Raw genomic sequence first — 19,496 nt, forward strand, 5'->3', positions numbered from 1 at the left:
GGCAGCCCTACAAGGATTCTTTGCATTTGGAGTCCTTCAGCAGATATTTCAAGGAGTGTTAAGCCCCAACACCCTGAGGGGGTAGGAAAGCATAGCACCCCTTTTATAGACAGAGGGAGATACAGAAGGGCCATGTGCAGAGCCCGGACTCGAACCCAGAAGTTGACTCCCAGTCCCCCTTTAAACCATTAACCAACACTCCCCAAGGTCAGTGCAGGGAGTTACGGATGCAGAGTATTTGGCTCATTACCTTTGGCACCTCTATCTCCCAGATAGTGAGCTCAGACTTATTGGATTCTACTCCTGGTTTGGAGTTCTGGCAACTCTCCGCCTTCCCAAGAGCACAGCCGCTGTCCACAGAATCCATGCTATTTACATCTGAACCTACAAAAAAACAAAAACAAACAAACAAAAAACCCACACCACCACCACACCATGACATTCAGACAGTCTGCATAATCCAAGCTCTTAGACACCGCATGAAGGCTGACAAAACTCCCATTTCACATACATCCTTGATTGTAGGCCCTACTGTACATTCCCACTTTACGCTCTAGATTGTGAGTCTGCTATTCAATTCTCAGCTCCTCTAGGAAAAACATGTGTCAAGGGCTGCTCTGTGGTACTTATGGGAACAGGCCACTAGAAACAGACTTCTGTCCCCTAAAACCTCCTGAAGAATTCCACACCTGTGATATAAATCTGAACCTAATTAGGAACTGCTGTGTTCACAAGCATAATGTGTAATGCAATGGGCAGCATGCAAGACACCAAGAGTTTGTGCAGGGTTAAACACAGAAGCCAGGTGCTATTACTAGTGGAATGCAAACTCCATACAGTCACAGGATCAGAATTATGTCCCCTTGGATTAAATAGGACTGGCAGTGGAATACTAGCCGTGAGAAGGCTTCTTCATACTTGAGACTCCAAACCTAGCTATGAGTTATTGGGGAAAAGGGAGATGGAGTCTTTTCCATTGGAAGCCTCCTGTCATCAGATCACTGCTGCCCTGGACCAAGGTAGAAGCAGTGGGAAGGATAAGCCACCACCAAAGATCTATGGCTTTGCAGCAGACCACATGTGCCGTACTGAGGAGCACCCACACATCACTGACCCCTCCGCTTAGCAGGAGGGGCCCTGCTACTTCAGTGAGAGAGGCCCTGCAAACATCAATAAAAGATAGATTGAAAGCTCTTTATGGAAGGTTGTGGCTGCTTCAGTGCAAAGCACAGACTCGTCCCACAATTTGAATGGGAAGGGCCATTGTTGTGATGCTCCTGAATCCTCCCACCCGTGGCTGGAAGGGGAGGAAATCTTCAGAGCAATTGAAGGGACCTTCTTCAAAGACTCATGGAACATTCCAGCTGCAAAAAAACCCCATCTTAAAAGGGCTTCAGGATACTATGAACCAGACATCTCCCAAGCAACTCAACGAGGCAGGTCCTGCTGAGGCTAAAGTACGCTGCTCCCCATTCCAGTTATTAGGTTTGAAGAAGCCTCTGAGGGGCAAGGTGATATTAAAGATCTTAGTCATTTTGGGATGGGATGTGGGAAAGCCCAAGGAACTTAGAGACACATGGCGAGCCAAAGATCACACGCCTGGGCTCTTGGCAAGAGATGCATCTTGACACATGTGATTTGATAAAAGCAAGTTTCAAAGTGTGAAAAACAGGGGCCCTTTGTTAAGGAATTCAGTTTAGTTTCATTGAAAACTGGAATGGATCACTTCAAGCTGAAGTTCAGAGGAGCTGTTCCTTTAATGGGAATCAGATTCATACCACTGGAGTGTGAGTAAGCAGATCTTTCCCTATTACTCCTCAGTTGAGCACACAACACAGCATTTAGGGAGATTCTGTTTAGTAGCCCAAGGCAGTTTCTGATTTACTCACTTACTTACTTAGAATGCAAACTCTCTAGGCCAGGGACTTAGTGTCTAGCAGAAAAGGGCCCCTGACCTTTGAATGGGGAATCCAGATGTATCCGATGCTTAACACCCAATAATTAAGCCCAAATACTTCTCAAAAGCTGCTTGTGGTAGGGGGGTTGAGATTTGGGGTTATGATTCCCCATGGTTAGCTAGCTTTGGGCCTCTGGGAAGCAAGGGTAGGACAACATCTTCTGCTTGGGAAGGGTATGAGAGATACAAGGTATATCAAGTAGTAATGTAAGAAACCTACAGGCCCAAGCCTGTAAGATATTAGCTTAAGCACTTTGCATGAGCTATGAGGCCTACAAGCCTTAGCGTAAGTGAGGTCACTGCTGTCTAACTTAAGTCACAAGATATCATAAGACTTTGTTCTGGTGAAAAATACACCGACACCTAACCACAAGAACGCAGTTGATGTCAGTCTGGATATTTTAGGATAGGAACAGCAGCAGATGTTCAACCGCATGATTGTTACTGTAGCCAACTGATGTATATGTTTACAAGTCAGAGAATTAATATACCTAACCTATAGCATAAGGACACCCCAACGTTATTAGGGTGAGGAATTTCGTTATGGACAAAGGAGGCTGAACATTCTTATGAATATTTACAGCAGCCACGAGACCCTATAGCAGGGCTAACCACAGCCTAGACTGTTGAGACCTCGACCATTGGACCGTTTTGGTGCGCTAGAGATCACCCTCCTGAATCACAGCCTGTCTCGTCAGCCCTAGGTCTCCACAAGGATGGTGTGACTGTACGTACGATAGGACACCAGACATGAAGTTAATACTGTATTACTGCTGCCTACGTGGTTGGGTTGGATTGTTTGTGTTTACTAACCGTGTTAGCAAAACCATTGCAAATTCAGAAGCTTTTTCCTCAAGTATGAGTGTTGCGACCCTGCACATGGGAGTTCCCAAATTAACAGTACCTCTAATGACTCTGGGCCTAATCTGAGGACTAGAATTTGCCAAACCTCAGAATGGTAACTGGGAATACATATCAATAGATCAGGCAATGGAAGGGTGAGAATCTGTTAGTCCCAGTTATGGCAAGCCACCGATTTCTTAAATAGCATCTCAACACTTCAAATATGGTTAGGGAACGGTGTGAGGGAGAGGCCCAGGACATCATTAAAAGGATGAGAAAGGTGATAAGCTCCCAGCAAACTGCCTGTTAGCACATTACTGGGATGTGGATCCAACAGTCCTCGCTTGCTCTTCTGTATTCTGGCCACCTGGCTCCACTACACCAAAAACTCAAGGGACCCTAGCAGCTGCTTTGTTTCTGCCACTTCCTGAGTCGGGCCAGAGCTCTGATACAATTGGGTCCGCTATCTGCCTGGCGGGTCTCAATTTAGACTTTCTGATCAAGATGCAGCTGTGACACGTGGGGATTTCAGGGAGGTGACAAGGATGCAGGAGGTGGCTTTTCCTGCTACACCCCCTTTCTTCCCTTTCAGCATTCAACTCGCACATGCCAAGTAACCTACATCACCCTCTACGCCAGTGGTTCTCCACCAGGGGTCCAAGGCCCCCTGGGGGGGGCCGCAAGCAGGTTTCGGGGGGCCACCAAGTAGGGCCAGCATTAGACCTCCTGCAGCCCGGGGCAGAAAGCAGAGCCCTTCCACCTGGGGCTGAAGCCGAAGCCAGAGCCGGAGCAATGTAGCTGTGTGGGGGGCCTGTGCCATAAGGCCCCAGGCAGTTCCCCTGCTTGCTACCCCCTAACACCTGCCCCTGGCTTGTATATGCAGAAAGCCAGTTATTGTGGCACTGGTGGGCTGTGGAGTTTTTACAGCATGTTGGGGGGCCTTGGAAAAAAGAAGGTTCAGAATCCCTGCTCTACATCACCTCGGAGTTCATCCTGGCGCGAGAGTTTTGTTGCTTTCCTGCGTGGTCTCGCTCCAGCCCCTGTATTAGAGCTTTTGTTCTTTCCGCTAGTCATTCCGAGAAGCGTATGCGGCAGGGTAAGAGCAAATCCTTCCTTTAGTAAGGAGCGTTTCTTACAGAGGGGACATCTAGAAAATGGTTAATCCTGGTCTCCTACTAAAAGCTGCACAGCCTGCTAGCTAGCAGCAGGCAGCTCTCCTGTTACTCTGTAGTGACTATAGAATGCAGCCTGTCTTTAGGAGCTGTTTGCACTGGAGGGTTGTATGAAGAATGGTTTCAGAGTAACAGCCGTGTTAGTCTGTATTCGCAAAAAAAAAAAGGAGTACTTGTGGCACCTTAGAGACTAACCAATTTATTTGAGCATAAGCTTTCGTGAGCTACACGAAAGCTTATGCTCAAATAAATTGGTTAGTCTCTAAGGTGCCACAAGTACTCCTTTTCTTTTTGTATGAAGAATGTTTACATACAGCTTTTAAGGCTGAAGTTTGTGTTTAACCTAATATAAAGCCGCTAGGGAAACAACCCCCGGCTTTCACACTACCCACCCACTAGCTAGAGAGAGGCACGAGCTGCTGAGATCTCTCGTCATGCACCCACTTTCCAAGCAAACAGACCGTGTTAGTGCCGACACAGATGATGCTGTCTTAGGACCTCACGCAATTGCCCTGCTCCATCTGTCCGCACGTCCATGTGTCTCAGAAACTGGCATTAGTGCAGCCCTTTGGTGAATGGTCCACACCGAAGGCAAGAGCCTAATGCTTACAGCCGAACAGATGCTGCCTGAACTCAAGCGGGAACAAGCTTGCGCTTCTGGGGCTCATGCTTGAAAGGTGCTGAGCTTCCTGGCCCCGATCCAACAAACACTGATTCCAATGGGACAGCTCGCGTGACTTAAGTTAATCATGCACTTAAATGCTTTGCTGGATGGGGGCCAGCATGATGAGTTTCCTGGACACCACGTACCTCGCTACCGTTTTTCCTAGAGCTCCCATCACTGTGGGATGCAGGAGCTGGCAGCCTAGGGTGGGATCATTCTGTCCATCTGAGCATAAGACATCTACTAACAACTTGGGTAGGATTTTTACCCATGAGCAGGCCCTCTGAATTGTGATGAGGGTTGGGGTTATGTCTGCTGAGCAGGACTTTTCAGTGCTATACTAATGTACCTTCCCCCATGTGTCTCGTGAGAGGCTCTCAAAGAGATGTAAACCCTTACCTCCCGAGTGATCTGCATCTGTCTCCGCTGTCCAGTGCTTCTCGTGTCTCAGATCTGCACCATCCCCTTTCAGCACCCCATTGCTGTATGGCACTTTGTCTTCCCCTAATATAGGGGTCTGAGGTTTCTCACTCTGTGCCACGTACTGCTCTGCAGAAGTGTCCTGGATCACAGACATGCTCAGCAAGTCTGAATGCTGGCCTGATAGGAGAGACAGTGACGTGCTTTGCAAGGGATCCTCGACATTCGTCCCATCTTCAGACGTACATGCGCTGCACCCAGAATCCTCCGTTACCGCATGCGATTCTTCCAACGATTCTCCATTGTTCGTAACCAAAGTCCGGTTATCTCCTTGGGTTTCACTGTGCACAGGTTTCTTTGGCTGATGGTCTTTTGGGTCCACCTGCACTGGGTTAGATAAGCGCCCGTATTTCAAACAGCTGGAATACGACATGTAACGATGGAGTTTCTCTTCCGATAGGGGAACAGGTATTGTTGCAACATTCTCTGTGGTAACTGCTTCATTCCCCCTGCTAGATTCCACCGCAAGCATCTCATCGGATGAAATGCTCACTCTCTCCAGCGGTCTATCAACCCGGCTGACCGCAACTTGACAGATTCTACTGGACACATCACTTACTGAACTAGACAGCACTTCCTCAGTAGCTGCCAAGATGACTTTGGAAATAATCTGTATGGCTGCTTGCTCAATTTTCTCAACTTCATCTTTGTCCAAACTCACTCCTCCAATTCTCTCTCTTTCCAAACCATCTCCTTTTGACTGCATATCCCTGTAGCACTTCTCTTCCCTTCCATGACATTTAGGCACAGTACTGACGGTCATCTCAGACACCTCCTCTTCCCCGGACAGGTCCGACCCAGCAGACTCTACACAATTATTCAGTAGCTTCCCAACTACAGACTCTCTCTTCCAAGGGACAGTGTCCTCAACTTCCTTAACATCATCTTCATCTATAATGGCAGACTGGGCAGTGGCTGAATCCTCTGGTTCAGAGCCAAGGGCCAGCAGGCAGCCAGTGTTTGAGGACGTAGCCACTGGGCACTGGATTTCCTTCGATGGATTCTCCAATGAATCGTGTGTCATATCTGCTTTACCACTTTCCCCAATCTTTCCCAAAGACTCTTCTACTGACACTACCCCGGAACACGCCAATGGCTGCTGGTCTGGGGTTCCACTGAAAGCTGACTCCTGCTTGGTAACAAGCACAGCATTGTCACAGCACTCTACACTCTTCGGGGCTGAAGGGGGAGACACTTGTGCAAGGGACCCGGTTTCATTGCGAGACGCTGCTCTTTCCAGTTTTTCACTGTCGTCCTCAAACGTGCCCAATGCGACGGTCGTTATTGTGGTGGCAGGATGGTCCCTGGAGGAATCTAATCTCTGTTGAGCGTCACATGCCAGAGAGGGTGTCATTAACCCTACAGACAGCTGGGAAGTTAAGGTTTCATTCTCTGGGCAGTCCTCTTCAGAGGGCACAGGCAGTTCTTTAGTAGCATTTACTGCTTCTCTGGACAGAGGTTCCTTTATGGGAGGTCCAATCCTCTGATCTTCCACGCCAGCTAATGCTTGCCAGTCGCGATTGCTTGTACGCTCCTTTTTACGAGAAAAAAACCACCACCAACCAATAAGTGCCAGCACTCCAGGTAAGGCGTACGGGAAGAAAGTGCGGAAGCGTAAAGCCATTTTAATGAGCCTCAGCAATTATACCTAGAGAGGGGAAAGAGAGAGAGATGTAACTAGCATTAAAAAAATAATAATATGATTCCTAAGAAAGAGAGAGAAGTTATATAGCAGAATTGTAATGGGATGGGAAAGGATAAGGGAGGGGTCAAGGTTCTGCAGATTCCTCGAATATTTATTTTGGGACAAATCTAGCTAGTGGTACTGACTGCTTTCAGTGTAGCTTAAACCTCTCTCTCTTCCCAAATCACTGGCTACTTTGATTAAAAGCAAAGCACTTCTGTCTAGCTAAAGGGACATCTCTGCTATGTCAGCATGGTCCAGCGCAGAGGGCCCTAGACTTGCAGTCAGGAGATCTGGACTCTATTTCAGCTTCTGCCACTGTGGGGCTTCATTACCTTGAACAAATCACTTCACCCCTTTGGGCCTGTGCCTCCCCTCCCACACTTCACCTGTCTTGTCTATTTAAACCACAAGCCCAGCAGGGCAGGGACTGTCTTACTATGAGCATCCACTGCACTTAGCACAACGGGGTCTAATCTCAGACTGGGCCTCCAAGAACAGCTGTAATGCAAATAAAAACGAGAAGGTAGGACAGCTCAAGTGGGTGCCAGCTATTTAATACCAAAATCCAGTATGTACTAGACTCTGCCCTTGCCTCGTCCAGTATGTTTTCCCACTCTGCCTTCTCTTGGCTCCATTTCCCGCTCCCCCTTAAGCGCATCTCGGGTTTCTATCTGCTTAGGAGCTGCTGTCAAAAAGGAGCAGAGTGCTGAAATTTTGAAGCCACAATGTCTGAGTTGTTTCACAATTAATATGCCCATCCATAAACATACCACTGAAATATTAACTCAAGGAAACACGGGTACACAGGTGAATATTCTCATTTGTATCATTGAAACACCCAGCTGCTTTGACACACAAGATTTAGTTCTGCAGTTCAGCAAGAAGAACGGGATATTTAAGAAAACTGTTTATCTCCATTAAAAATGGCAGAAAGAGTGTCTGTGCTTAACAGATCCCAAGTGCGCGGCCCAATCAGAAGTCACATCTAGATATTCCTCTGAAAAGCTTGTTCTCTGAAGTGAAAGCCATCTGGTCTAAAAAACACAACACAGAGCAGGCAACCCAGCCCCTCACCTAGGACCTTACTGCCATTACTTATGACATAGTTAGATTCATTGGAGGTGGAAGTACTACGCTTGCTCACATACCCGAAGCTACAAATGCTTTAAGACACCCAACTCCCTAACCGGTCACAGTACGCAGGATATCACAACACATGGGATACGGACACCTGGCATGCCGCACACCGAGCATTTCCAGAAACTTACGAGTCCTTCTACCCCTTGTGCTGATCAGCTGATTTGCAAGTTAAGCAAGACATATGTTGACACCCCTCCTTCCCTACTCTTCTCGGTCTATAGCTGGGTCTTTGCCTGAAGGATGCAGCTACATAATGCAAGAACTGAAACAAGTCAATCAGCTCACCGTTTTAATTATGGCAAATTGGTTTTAGAGAAACCAACCCACAAGAGAATGAGTAGGACCTACAATATTAGATCTGTGTTACACAGACTACAGCATGCCCTGGGGGAGGGGGAGGAATACTGGAAACTGGTTTCTAGAACCAGTAAAACTGTTTCCAGAATGCCATTCAATTAAAGTGATTGGTATTCAGGCAGCCCACTGGAAGCAAAGAGTTTCAGGAATATTTGGCTTCTTGAAGGAGATGGAGTCATACAGATTCCACGGCTGGTTAATTTAACACTGCCATATTGTAGATATTCAGTCAACAAGCCTTTCTAAACCACTGGATTTCAAAATGTGGAAGCAAAGGCTGCTAACAAAGTCCATGCTGTCAGAGGAGAAGCCCTGCTTTATCACTGAGGCCAAGAGCTTGGTCCTACCAGAAGATCAGCATGGCTAACAGGAACCTCTAAAGGTCTGGTAGCAAGGGTTAAAGCCACAGTTTAAAAACAAGAGTTCCACAAAGGATATAAACTCTCATGCTTTAAGACTTGAACCAATCTCTAATGGAGTTCAGGGTTTCCTAATGGCAGGTTATTTCCTAACCTGGGTTTCACGCACTTTTGTCTGGAGCATCGAGTACTGGGCATTGTCAGAGACAGGATAGCTAAGTAGAGCATTGGTTGATCCAGCATGGAAATTCCTAAGTATTTTCCCCAGGAAGTGAACATCTACTTAACATTTTCAGACTGGTAGTTCACTGACATTCGAACACAAAGCAGGTTATTTAACTGGAGAAGGGAAAAAACCCTTACACCCTCGAATAGCTTCATTTTAGTTATACGTATCTTTCCCCCCACCTCCCATCAGATTGTAGGAATAAATCCCTTTAGGAATAAATGTAGAGCAGGAATCCGAATCTCTCTGACTGGGTTCTCCTTGCTGACATCTTAAAAAAACCCCAAACACGATGCCCTAGGGCTCCCGTGAGGCTGGCCTGCTTGGTGATGAGTCAGCACTCAGATAAGACTGAAAAAGCCAAAGGAGATTTCCTTTGTGTCACAAGGAAACGCTCCTCTGGAAGCCTGGTTACAGCTTGGTCTATGAATAAATTAGCAGGAAATATAGTATCACTCCATGCCCCTGAAGGAGAATTGATGCTTTGGAGGTTAACATTTGAAGACAGTGTTCTGGGGGGAGGGAGGAATGTAAAAGTTTCATTATCCTGTCTCAACAGGGACTGAGATTAGGCTGGGGACAGTACAGCTTTTTCTTATTTTAAAATTACCTGCTATATTTAGTTACATTAGTGACATGAGACTGATTTAAAGGGACAAAAATCAAGGCAACTCCAAGCATCCCTAATTCACCTCCTGAGCCTAAGAGCAGGCATAAGCCACCTACACCTCCTGGAAGCATGGATTTCTTGCCACAGCCAAGTGGACTGAGGCCAAAGCAATAGTAAGATCTCCGTGCATCCTGACTTTTATCTAAGTTACAGCCTTTCTATCATTAACAAGAGGGTCAGGAAGGAGAAACAAATTTAGTTGGGATGTCAGCAGTAAGAGACACGCCGCCCCAAGACCTCCACTCTGCAAACTGGCTGGCTCCAAGTTTTGGCAATGGGATACAGAGTCTCTTGCCTCTGGGTCACTGGTTTAAACCAGTAGCAGCCAAGGGCTGTTGCTAGCTGATAGCCGTTTGGTGGCTCCAACTGTCATGCATTGGTGGCCTCAGCCTGCTTCCAGAAGACAAGCGTCTGCCCCACCAACAAAGAGACACCCCGGTCACTGAAGTGTCAGTGATAAGGCCAGTATGTGGGAAAGCAGCTCCCCTCTAGCCCTAGAGGTAGGGCCTCCAGGTCAAGTTTAAAGCACCACGTGGGCAGGAGGGAAAGTCACTCTGCTCTTTCTGAGGAGGGACCTGGGACATCAGCCTCCTGGGCTACAGACCATCTTTTACTAGCACTGCATTCAGCTATTTCTGTAGCGCATTGTTTGGATGTTGTGTGCACACCCCATGGCAGGAATTCAGGAAACATTTTCTGCTGAGCTAGATACAGCATCGGTTAATTACCTTAATTTTTTTTAAAGGGTTACTTTTGAGAGTAGGAGAGGCTTAGGAGTGTGCTTTCATGTCTATAAAGAGAAACCGGTAAGCAAGAAGCATGGGGAGGGTTGCCTCCTATTCCCCGCATCAGAATGCTACTTGGAGAAAGGCAGACTCCCCTCTGGATTCATTTCAGCACATTAACAAATTTCAAGGTCATGTGAGCGGCTAATCCACTCTGCTGCATTCATAGCAGGGTCATGGCGTTTCCCCCGCCCCTGTCTGCTGTTAAGGCAGAGAGGCTGCTGAGCTGGGATCACAACATGGGTATCTAGGGAGACACTGAATGGCCCTTTCAGCTAGTCAGTCCCTCAGCTGTGGTGCTGCAAAGCCCTGCCAGATATTCTCGCTAAAGGAGTGCCCTTCCTTGGAAGTTCTACCCTGAACCACTCCCTCCAGCACCACGATTTACCTCAATCCGTGCACCAACTTTAAGTGGACATAAACAGCTTTGACATTCCAAGCGACTCACCACCTCAGGCCTGCAAAAAAACCAAAACCCCCACAAGTCCCTGCCCTCTCCCTACAGGTTGCTCAGTTATAGAAGGATACTACAGAGACTAGGACAATTCTTCCTGGCCTGAGCAGGGTGCAGTTTGTTTTTTACCATCCCTTCTCTCTTCAATTCCTTTAGCAGCTTGGACAGGGAGCCAGCTTCCTCCCACTGTAATACTGCGGGGTGGCCTGCCAACCAGGGACACTGGACAACGATTCAGACAATCTGCTCCCTTTCTAGCTACTTCACACTGCCAGGGTCTGGTGAGCCAGACCTGGACTTGAACTTAAGTCCCCGGGGGAAGCCTGTGATGCTTCCTAACTCCTCCTTCCAGACACCCCTCTGTAATGCAGCTATATTGCTTGAGGTGTGTGCTTAACTAAAGTAAATGAAGACAAGGCGGCTTGTAGTTTTCACACAAGTTAGCACATCAAGTTAAAGACCACAGGGGAGCCAAGGGTTTGCTAATTCAAGTGAAAGTTACCAACTGCCTTTTCTGAGCTAACAGGATGAAACCCTAGGGAACACCTTTTCCCCATCCCCAGTGCTTTAGGGTTTCAAACTGGACAGCAGTCTTGCGCTGTCCCTATAAAACTATCTCTTTAAAAAGCTTTCAGCCCATAGCGATCCTGCTGCTTTGGATGTAGCCAAGTAGCGCCTCTTATTCTTCTGACTTTTTGCAGAGCTGAGCTGCCGCTTTCTCCTTTGCTCCACTTTCTGATTCGAGGCCTCGTGACTTCATGCCAGACACTTACAGTCCAAAGAGAGACTCATGCCACATGCTTCAACTGTCACACTGTTCCTTTGCCAATGTTGTTTGAGTTATAAAAAGGCAGGGCGGACATGCCTTTCCTTAACAGACAAAAATCTACACAGCTGGAAGGTGGGGCTGGCTAAATCATTGTCCATTACAACAATACTGCCTAGCTGCAGAGCGTTCTCACACTGTACCCTTGCATGGAGCAGGATTTAAAGTGTGACAAGGTTTCTTTGGCTACATTAAGAACTTTTATCTAGACAGACCCCAGAAGTCTCTGCCAATGAGAGACAGAAGTAAACACTTTTTACAGGGACTGTAAAGTTCACTACAGTGGGAATGGCTCGTGTTGCTTAATAACTGACGTTTTACCTCCTTTTTAGAAGCACATACTTTCTTGAACTAGAGAAGAGGAAATCACCACGGCAGTCTCTACTGGCCATGTTCATTCTCACTCTGAACCGGAAAAGAGTTTGGTGTTAATGTAAGCACAAGGAACAGATTATTCAAAAGCGACCAGTGATTTGGGGAATTAGACGCTTTAAAGGGGCCCGCTTTTTAAAAAACACAGAGCACCTCACAGTGAAGCTAAGAAGGTAAATACATTAAAGTTGTAAGGTCCTCAGATACTCTGATAATCAGGCCCTTTTGAAGTAGCAAGTTAGACAAAATCACCAGCCACTTCAAAAAAAAAAAAAAAAAAAAATCTGGTCCAGGATTTCCAAGACACTTTCCATGCCATGAAGTTATATTGAAAACTTCTTTATCCAGGCTCACAACTGGAGACTGGTTAGGATTTCAGTTGGATTTTCCTACTGTACAATCCCTGCCTTTGCCTCCGCAGTTAGGACACTATTATCATCACGAAGTGACACTCAGGAGACTGAGACAATGAACCCTACAATGCTTTTTTTTTATTCCAAACCACTGAAGCACAAGTGACTACAGACATCAATTAAGCAGCACAGTAACATCTCCACTATGTCGAGCCGCTGTGGTAAGTGCTTCCTTCAATTACATAAGAGATTCTTTTGTAGAACTAGCTGCATGCATTGTACCTGCCTGATTTAAGCTACAAACCTCATAGACGGAGGGAGAAAGAGAGAAATCACAGTGGCTCCCGGGTTGCCCAGCACAGCTTGATTAGCAGGACTTACTCTGCTGAAGATAAGATGTTCCAGCTAACCAGCCAACATCACATCTTTTCAAGCTGTAGATTCACATTCTGCAGGCTCAAATAACTTTTTTTTTTTTAAATCATTAAAAAAATAAGTTTCAGGCTTTTAGTTTTTCCATGCACTTTTTTAAGTGGAAAGGATAAAGACTCCATACTCTTCAGAAGAGAAAGTTCAAGCTTCCACTGTACAGCACAATAGTGCATGGTCATCAGTCCGTGAAATTCATTTGCTGTGTGCTTAAGTTATGTATTATAATTAAATGTAGAACCACCACACAAGCTGCCTCTGGGGTGCACCACAAGCCTAAATTAAAGCACTGTTACATATTCTTGCATAAGTACGTCCCCAGTGAGCCTTCCTGATTAAACCGACTGCCCTATTAGCCCATTCCCTATGAAGTGGGCCCAACTGCACAAGCACAAAACAGTGCCCTGCAATTCTGCACTGCTTTGTGACAGCAGCAACAGCTGCAGGGAAAACATCCTGAGCACAAGGCCTCGTAAATCAGACTCCTAAAAATACAAGTGTTGTGGTAGAGCACATTGATATTTTCATCATTTCAGTGACTCGGGAGCTTAACTGCTCTGTGATTTTTCATTCACAGTGGGACTACTGCTTTAGCAAATGTTCCCTGCGAAGACGTGCAGTTTCATTGGCATGCCGTTAGTTTCAGTGAGAGCCGTCTGCTGGCACTCCGGTTAAACCAGAGTAACGAGGGACCCAAGTTTTCCTCGTCTAGAGAATTCTATACAAGACACTGGCTCCACACAAAATAGAAACAGGCATTTAAACACCGAGTTGGCCAGGTGACAGTAACACCAACAGATGTCACCTTAAATAGACAGTGAAGGAAGGATTTGGTGCCCTGAGTCTTGTTTGCCAGCTGTGATGCACAAGCAATCCACTTTTAACTTCTCAGCAGAAGAGTGGGTTTGCTGGACCATGGGGGCTGGGCATGGCATTTGTAAACAAACATTGTTCTATCTTAAAGAATAAGTCGAGGACCACAAACTCATTCCACTTGCTTATGTCAGGGTCTCAGACATGATTAATGTTTTAAGTTGCGCTGCTCCCTAGCCAGAACAAACAGTCCTTCGTATACACATCCTTATATGGCTTGAAATGTTAACAGTACAAGGTTTACGGGCAGGCCAGAGAATTCAGTCTTAAGGTTTGAGAAGGAGAAACCCAGCAGAAGTTTACTCCAGCTGATTTTCAAAGCTTCCTTTAACCAGCCTCCTTCAAATTTTACAAATCGTTTGTTTTTAAATGGGTCACCCAAGAGACTCAATAGCTGCAGAGTTCGGAATAAGGTTCTGGAGAACTGCTACTGTGTTCATTCTCTGCCTCGCAACACTTAGTACTCAGAGCTCTTTCCATCACAGCATTTTATGGACATTAATGTTCCATAACGCGGGGGCAAGGAAACTGAGGCACAGACAGATTAAGCAACTGGCCTCGGTCACAAAGCAAGTTAGTCACAGGGCTGGAAACAGAACCCAGATCTCCTGAATGAATCCCATGCTTCATTGGCAAGGTGACACGCCTCCCTATAAAATGAACAATTATATTCTTGCCTAGTGCTGCAGTGTCGGAGATGTGGAATACACCACTGAAGAAATAGTATTGTCCGGGTGAAGGAGTGCTAGAGAGGACTGGCACAGTTACACTAAACTGGCTCACATGGGCTCTTGAAATTTTCCACACTAAAAATAGCCAATAGCACATGCTCTGCCTTATAAGCCACACAGGAACAGCAGATGACAAAATCTGATGGAGGGGCCTTCAGTCCTCACAGTTGCTAAGAGTAAATTAAGACAAGATTGACTAATACAAAGAAGTAGCCATCAGAAAAACTTCAGCCCAGCCCCACTTCAGTGTCAGGGAGTTATAGTTCCCCTAGAAGATCAAAGCATGACATGGAGCTAGGCATTTGTACCAACCCTTTCTCTGGGTACCCAGGATAGAGGTATGGCTTACAGCAGGGGTAATCAATAGGCGGATCCCAGGCCAAATCCGGGCCGCCAGATGCTTCTGAATGGACCGTGAAGTCTTTTTATTTACTTATTATCATTACTGTTATTATTTGTGTATTATTTTTTCCAGAGTATGGACCTTGACCAAAAATAAATTACTCCTGGCTTACAGGGACCATCTGTACATTCAAATTCTCACAGGAAGTACTGCCTAACCTCTGCTTTCAGAGCCACATAACCACAGCATTGCTAAGGTGGGCTAAACACTGAGGGGCAAGCAATCCCATGCAGGCAGGCAGCACAAGAAACTGGCCAGAGGACAATCAAGGGAAGGACGAGGTGCTAACACAGGCATCTGTAGCATCCCCGGATTCAGGTTGCAACATCACCTTGAATTATGCCTTCCCTCTGAACCCCAAACTACAGAATCAGTTGCAGAATGCCCACCCCTTCAGGACTCGTCTCCCGATCCTGCCTGCCCCTGTTGTTCTAGTACATCCTCCTACATACAGTTAAAGCGAAAGGACATCCCAAGTTGTGAGCTCATAAAACACGAGTTGACAATCTAACAAAATTCAAGGGGAGGAAAGGCCTGGGCAGATAAGACCTCAGACTAGGGGATTTAAAAAAGAAAATAAATTGCACTCAGATGAACCTCTCAATTTTACCTGAATGTAAAAGAGTTAGAATCAGAATTCAAATCTCTGTGGAGCACCAAAGATTGCTGCTTCACATACACTTTAATCCCCAAATCTTGGTACTAGCGGAACAGGGCCGCAAGAGACATTCCCTCACCATTCCTTTGCCAAAACCTTGTTAACATGAAGTGTGTGGCAAAGCCAACAACAGTGTTCAGATTGTGAAGAATAATCGACACAATCACAGCACCTTCCATCCAACAATCAGCGTGCTCTGTGAAGAAGAAACCTCCAAACCCTTGAAGTAGGTAAGAATTATCAAACCTATTTTTCAGAGGAAGAAACCGAGGCACAGAGAAGTGAAGGGACTTGGCCTAGTGTAACACATTAAACCAGCATCTCGGAGCTGGAATTGGACCCTAAAGGTACCAACGCAGTCCTGTGTTTAGCAATAAAGCTGGCCACCTAGAAGCCCTTCTTATCTCACTCGATGCCGCATGCGCCAGGGGCTGATCATATTACATCCCGCGCCCTTCATCTGCATTTAAATCTGCTACACTGGTATATATGGCTGTATTAAAATGCAATTTCACAGTCGTAGTCATGTTTCCGGAGGATCTCTCCCCATTTGGGAGTTCAACCTGGTCGACACGTAAGTTAGATCAACATCGGTAGGTGCTCAGGAATGTGAAAAATTCACACCACTGAGAGCCGCAGTTACGCCAACCTAACCCGCAGCGTAGACACAGGTACGTTGATGGGAGAATGCTGCTGTCGCCGCACAGAGAGGTGGATTAACTGCAGTGATGGGAAAACCCCTTCCATCACTGTAGGCAGTGTCTACACTACAGCGGCATGGCTGCCAGACAGTAGCAGTGCTGCTGTAGCACCCATAGTGTAGACATGGCCCCAGCTGTCAGAGCATCAGCACTTCTGAATTAGGACTGTGCGCACCACAGTCCCGTCCCCCCCCCTGTGCCGCAGGGACATGGTGCCGGCCGCTTCTGAGAGTGGCATGGGGCCCGCAGCACCATGGGGGACAGTCCTGCAGGCCGGATCCAAAGCCCTGAGGGGCTGGATCCGGCCCGTAGTTTGCCCACCCCGGTTTAAAGTGAAGTGTCAGCATAGCCCAAATGCTGCAAGTGTCTTTACCAGCCACAAAGCTTACACATATGCAAATAGCACCCATGAACATTAACCCTTTCACCACTTACTTGCTACAGCATGCCCTGCTCGTGTGTGGATGCAACCACATCAGTGAGTGGACTCTTCCACCTATGCAATAACTTCATAATTCACACACTCATTAACATTAACCCCATCATAGCACCAGGCTCCCTCCTGCTCTACCGATTGTATTACCTTCCTACCCCTTTATCGAGGTCCCTATTTCACCCGATCTCATCAGATTGCTTCATTATTTACAACTCCCTCATTCGCTCAACTCTGCTGGTGATTCAGAGCCACTCTGGTCCTGACATGAAAGGGCAATATAGATAATTCCTCAGTGCTTTAGCCAGAGCTATTGTGGCAGGTGTTTTTAGGATCACGAGCTCCTTTAACAGGAGTAAAAAGAAAAGGAGGACTTGTGGCACCTTAGACACTAACCAATTTATTTGAGCATGAGCTTTCGTTGATGAAGTGAGCTGTAGCTCACGAAAGCTCATGCTCAAATAAATTGGTTAGTCTCTAAGGTGCCACAAGTCCTCCTTTTCTTTTTGCAAAGACAGACTAACACGGCTGTTACTCTGAAACCTGTCATTTAACAGGAGTGAATCTGAAAGACACACATCCCTCCATGACTCCCAACATGTGCGGCCATTAATTTGCCAGCTACTTTGTTTAGAACCTATGTGGAACACACCTAAAACAAAAGTGCTGCAGTGGGTTAGCCGGAATTTTCTCCAGTTTCCAGGTGATGAAGCCCAGGTCTACACTACACACTTGTTTGATATAACGACGTCGCTCAGGGGTGTGAAAAATCCACACCCCTAGACGATGGTTATACTTATCTTAAACCCCGCGTAGACAGCGCTATGTCTGCAGGAGAACTTCTCCCGTTAATATAGCTACCGCCTCTCAGAGGTGGAGTAACTAAGCCAATGGGTCCGTCAGCTGAGAGCGTCTTCATCAAAGCACTACAGCCGGGAAGATGCTGCATTTGTAGGGTAGACTTGCCCTAAGCAAGCTGAGCCCAGACATAGGCAAACCATTTTATCTTTGGAGTTCTGCATTCTCTGTAACTTCATTAGGGGGAAAACCTCGAAGAAACTGCTTGATTCCAGAGTACTCCAGTTTTAGGCAGGTGCCTTAACTGGGGAATGAAAGTCCCCCCTCAGACTGGAGGGGGCTAGCCCAGCACTGCACCCTCCAACAGCCTTACTTAGCCTGTGAGTTGGTGCCACCCCTCTGCACAGATTCTTGACCAGCGGATCCAAGTCCAAAGGGCTTCCTCCCTAGCCACTCTTCTATACCGGCTTAGCTTTGGAACAAAGCCATTGCAGAGGCTCCAGACATGGCTGTTCCACCTGTGTCCCTACTCAAGACTACTGCGGGCCTTCTGCTGCCTGAAGGGCCTTGGGCTTCTTTATGAGGATGAACACCAGACTACATCACAGCAGTGACAGCTAGCTACAGTTTGGTAAGAGATCCCTGTTTGGGACTGGATGCCATGACCACCGCAATCAATGACCGACGAAGAGAGACATTAGATCACTCGGGTTAGCAAGATGTCCCATATTTGGGGGCACAGGCCTCAACTGTTAAAGCCAAGTGGACACTGCAGAGGATTTGAGCAAAGCTAGCTCCTGATGCTGGGCTGGGGTGAGGGCAATGAGAAAGACTAAGATTGTCGGAGTGACATTAAATACACATTTCCGTACCTTACAAGTTTAAAAAAACCACCACCAAATCACAGCAAGACAGAATTTCCTGGCGAGTTTGTTTTGTAACCGCAGTCTCCAGCCCACAGCCTCTAACAGATAAAGCTGTAATTATGGGCTTGTCTTCACATACAGTGCTTCTCCGGTCGGCATAGTTAATCCATCTCCCCAAGAGGCAGTACTTGTGTCCTGTCAACATAGCATGGTCTACACAGATTTTCCACACTCCAGAGCCACATAGTTATACCGATATAAGTCTCTAGCATAGACCTGGCCTACAGATCACAATTTAACTCCATGTTAAAGTGCTTTGCAAGAGATTAAGGCAACGGCATTGTGCTTGGCACCTAGCAGCTTACACAGCAATACTGGTAAAGCAATGGTTTTAACCTAACAACTCTTTAAGACAAACTATTTCTAAAACCCACCACTCACGCCGTTTCTTTTGGTGCTTCCATTCAGCCTGGAGAAGAGTAGTCAGTTTCCAGTACTGATGCACTTAGAATCATAGAATATCAGGGTTGGAAGGGACCCCAGAAGGTCATCTAGTCCAACCCCCTGCTTGAAGCAGGACCAATTCCCAGTTAAATCATCCCAGCCAGGGCTTTGTCAAGTCTGACCTTAAAAACCTCTAAGGAAGGAGATTCTACCACCTCCCTAGGTAACGCATTCCAGTGTTTCACCACCCTCTTAGTGAAAAAGTTTTTCCTAATATCCAATCTAAACCTCCCCCACTGCAACTTGAGACCATTACTTCTCGTTCTGTCATCTGCTACCATTGAGAACAGTCTAGAGCCATCCTCTTTGGAACCCCCTTTCAGGTAGTTGAAAGCAGCTATCAAATCCCCCCTCATTCTTCTCTTCTGCAGGCTAAACAATCCCAGCTCCCTCAGCCTCTCCTCCTAAGTCATGTGTTCTAGACCCCTAATCATTTTTGTTGCCCTTCGCTGGACTCTCTCCAATTTATCCACATCCTTCTTGTAGTGTGGGGCCCAAAACTGGACACAGTACTCCAGATGAGGCCTCACCAATGTCGAATAGAGGGGAACGATCACGTCCCTCCATCTGCTCGCTATGCCCCTACTTATACATCCCAAAATGCCATTGGCCTTCTTGGCAACAAGGGCACACTGCTGACTCATATGCAGCTTCTTGTCCACTGTCACCCCTAGGTCCTTTTCCGCAGAACTGCTGCCTAGCCATTCGGTCCCTAGTCTGTAGTGGTGCATTGGATTCTTCCATCCTAAGTGCAG

At 46.7% G+C, this 19,496-nt stretch overlaps 1 protein-coding gene across 1 annotated transcript in view; it reads right to left on the bottom strand.

Moving 5' to 3' along the window:
• AKAP1 (A-kinase anchoring protein 1) overlaps positions 1 to 19,496 on the bottom strand; it is a 42,229-nt gene that overhangs the window by 13,828 nt on the left and 8,905 nt on the right. Inside the window, exons 2-3 of the mRNA XM_084650778.1 lie at positions 5,036 to 6,764; positions 251 to 384 (exon numbers count right to left, since the gene is read on the bottom strand). Coding sequence (XP_084506904.1) covers positions 251 to 384; positions 5,036 to 6,740 — 1,839 coding nt within the window. The 5' untranslated portion in view covers positions 6,741 to 6,764. The remainder of the gene's footprint in view (positions 1 to 250; positions 385 to 5,035; positions 6,765 to 19,496) is intronic.

This window comes from Lepidochelys olivacea, assembly GCF_965140295.1.
Source record: "Lepidochelys olivacea isolate rLepOli2 genome assembly, chromosome: 17".
NCBI classification, from domain to species: Eukaryota; Metazoa; Chordata; order Testudines; family Cheloniidae; genus Lepidochelys; species Lepidochelys olivacea.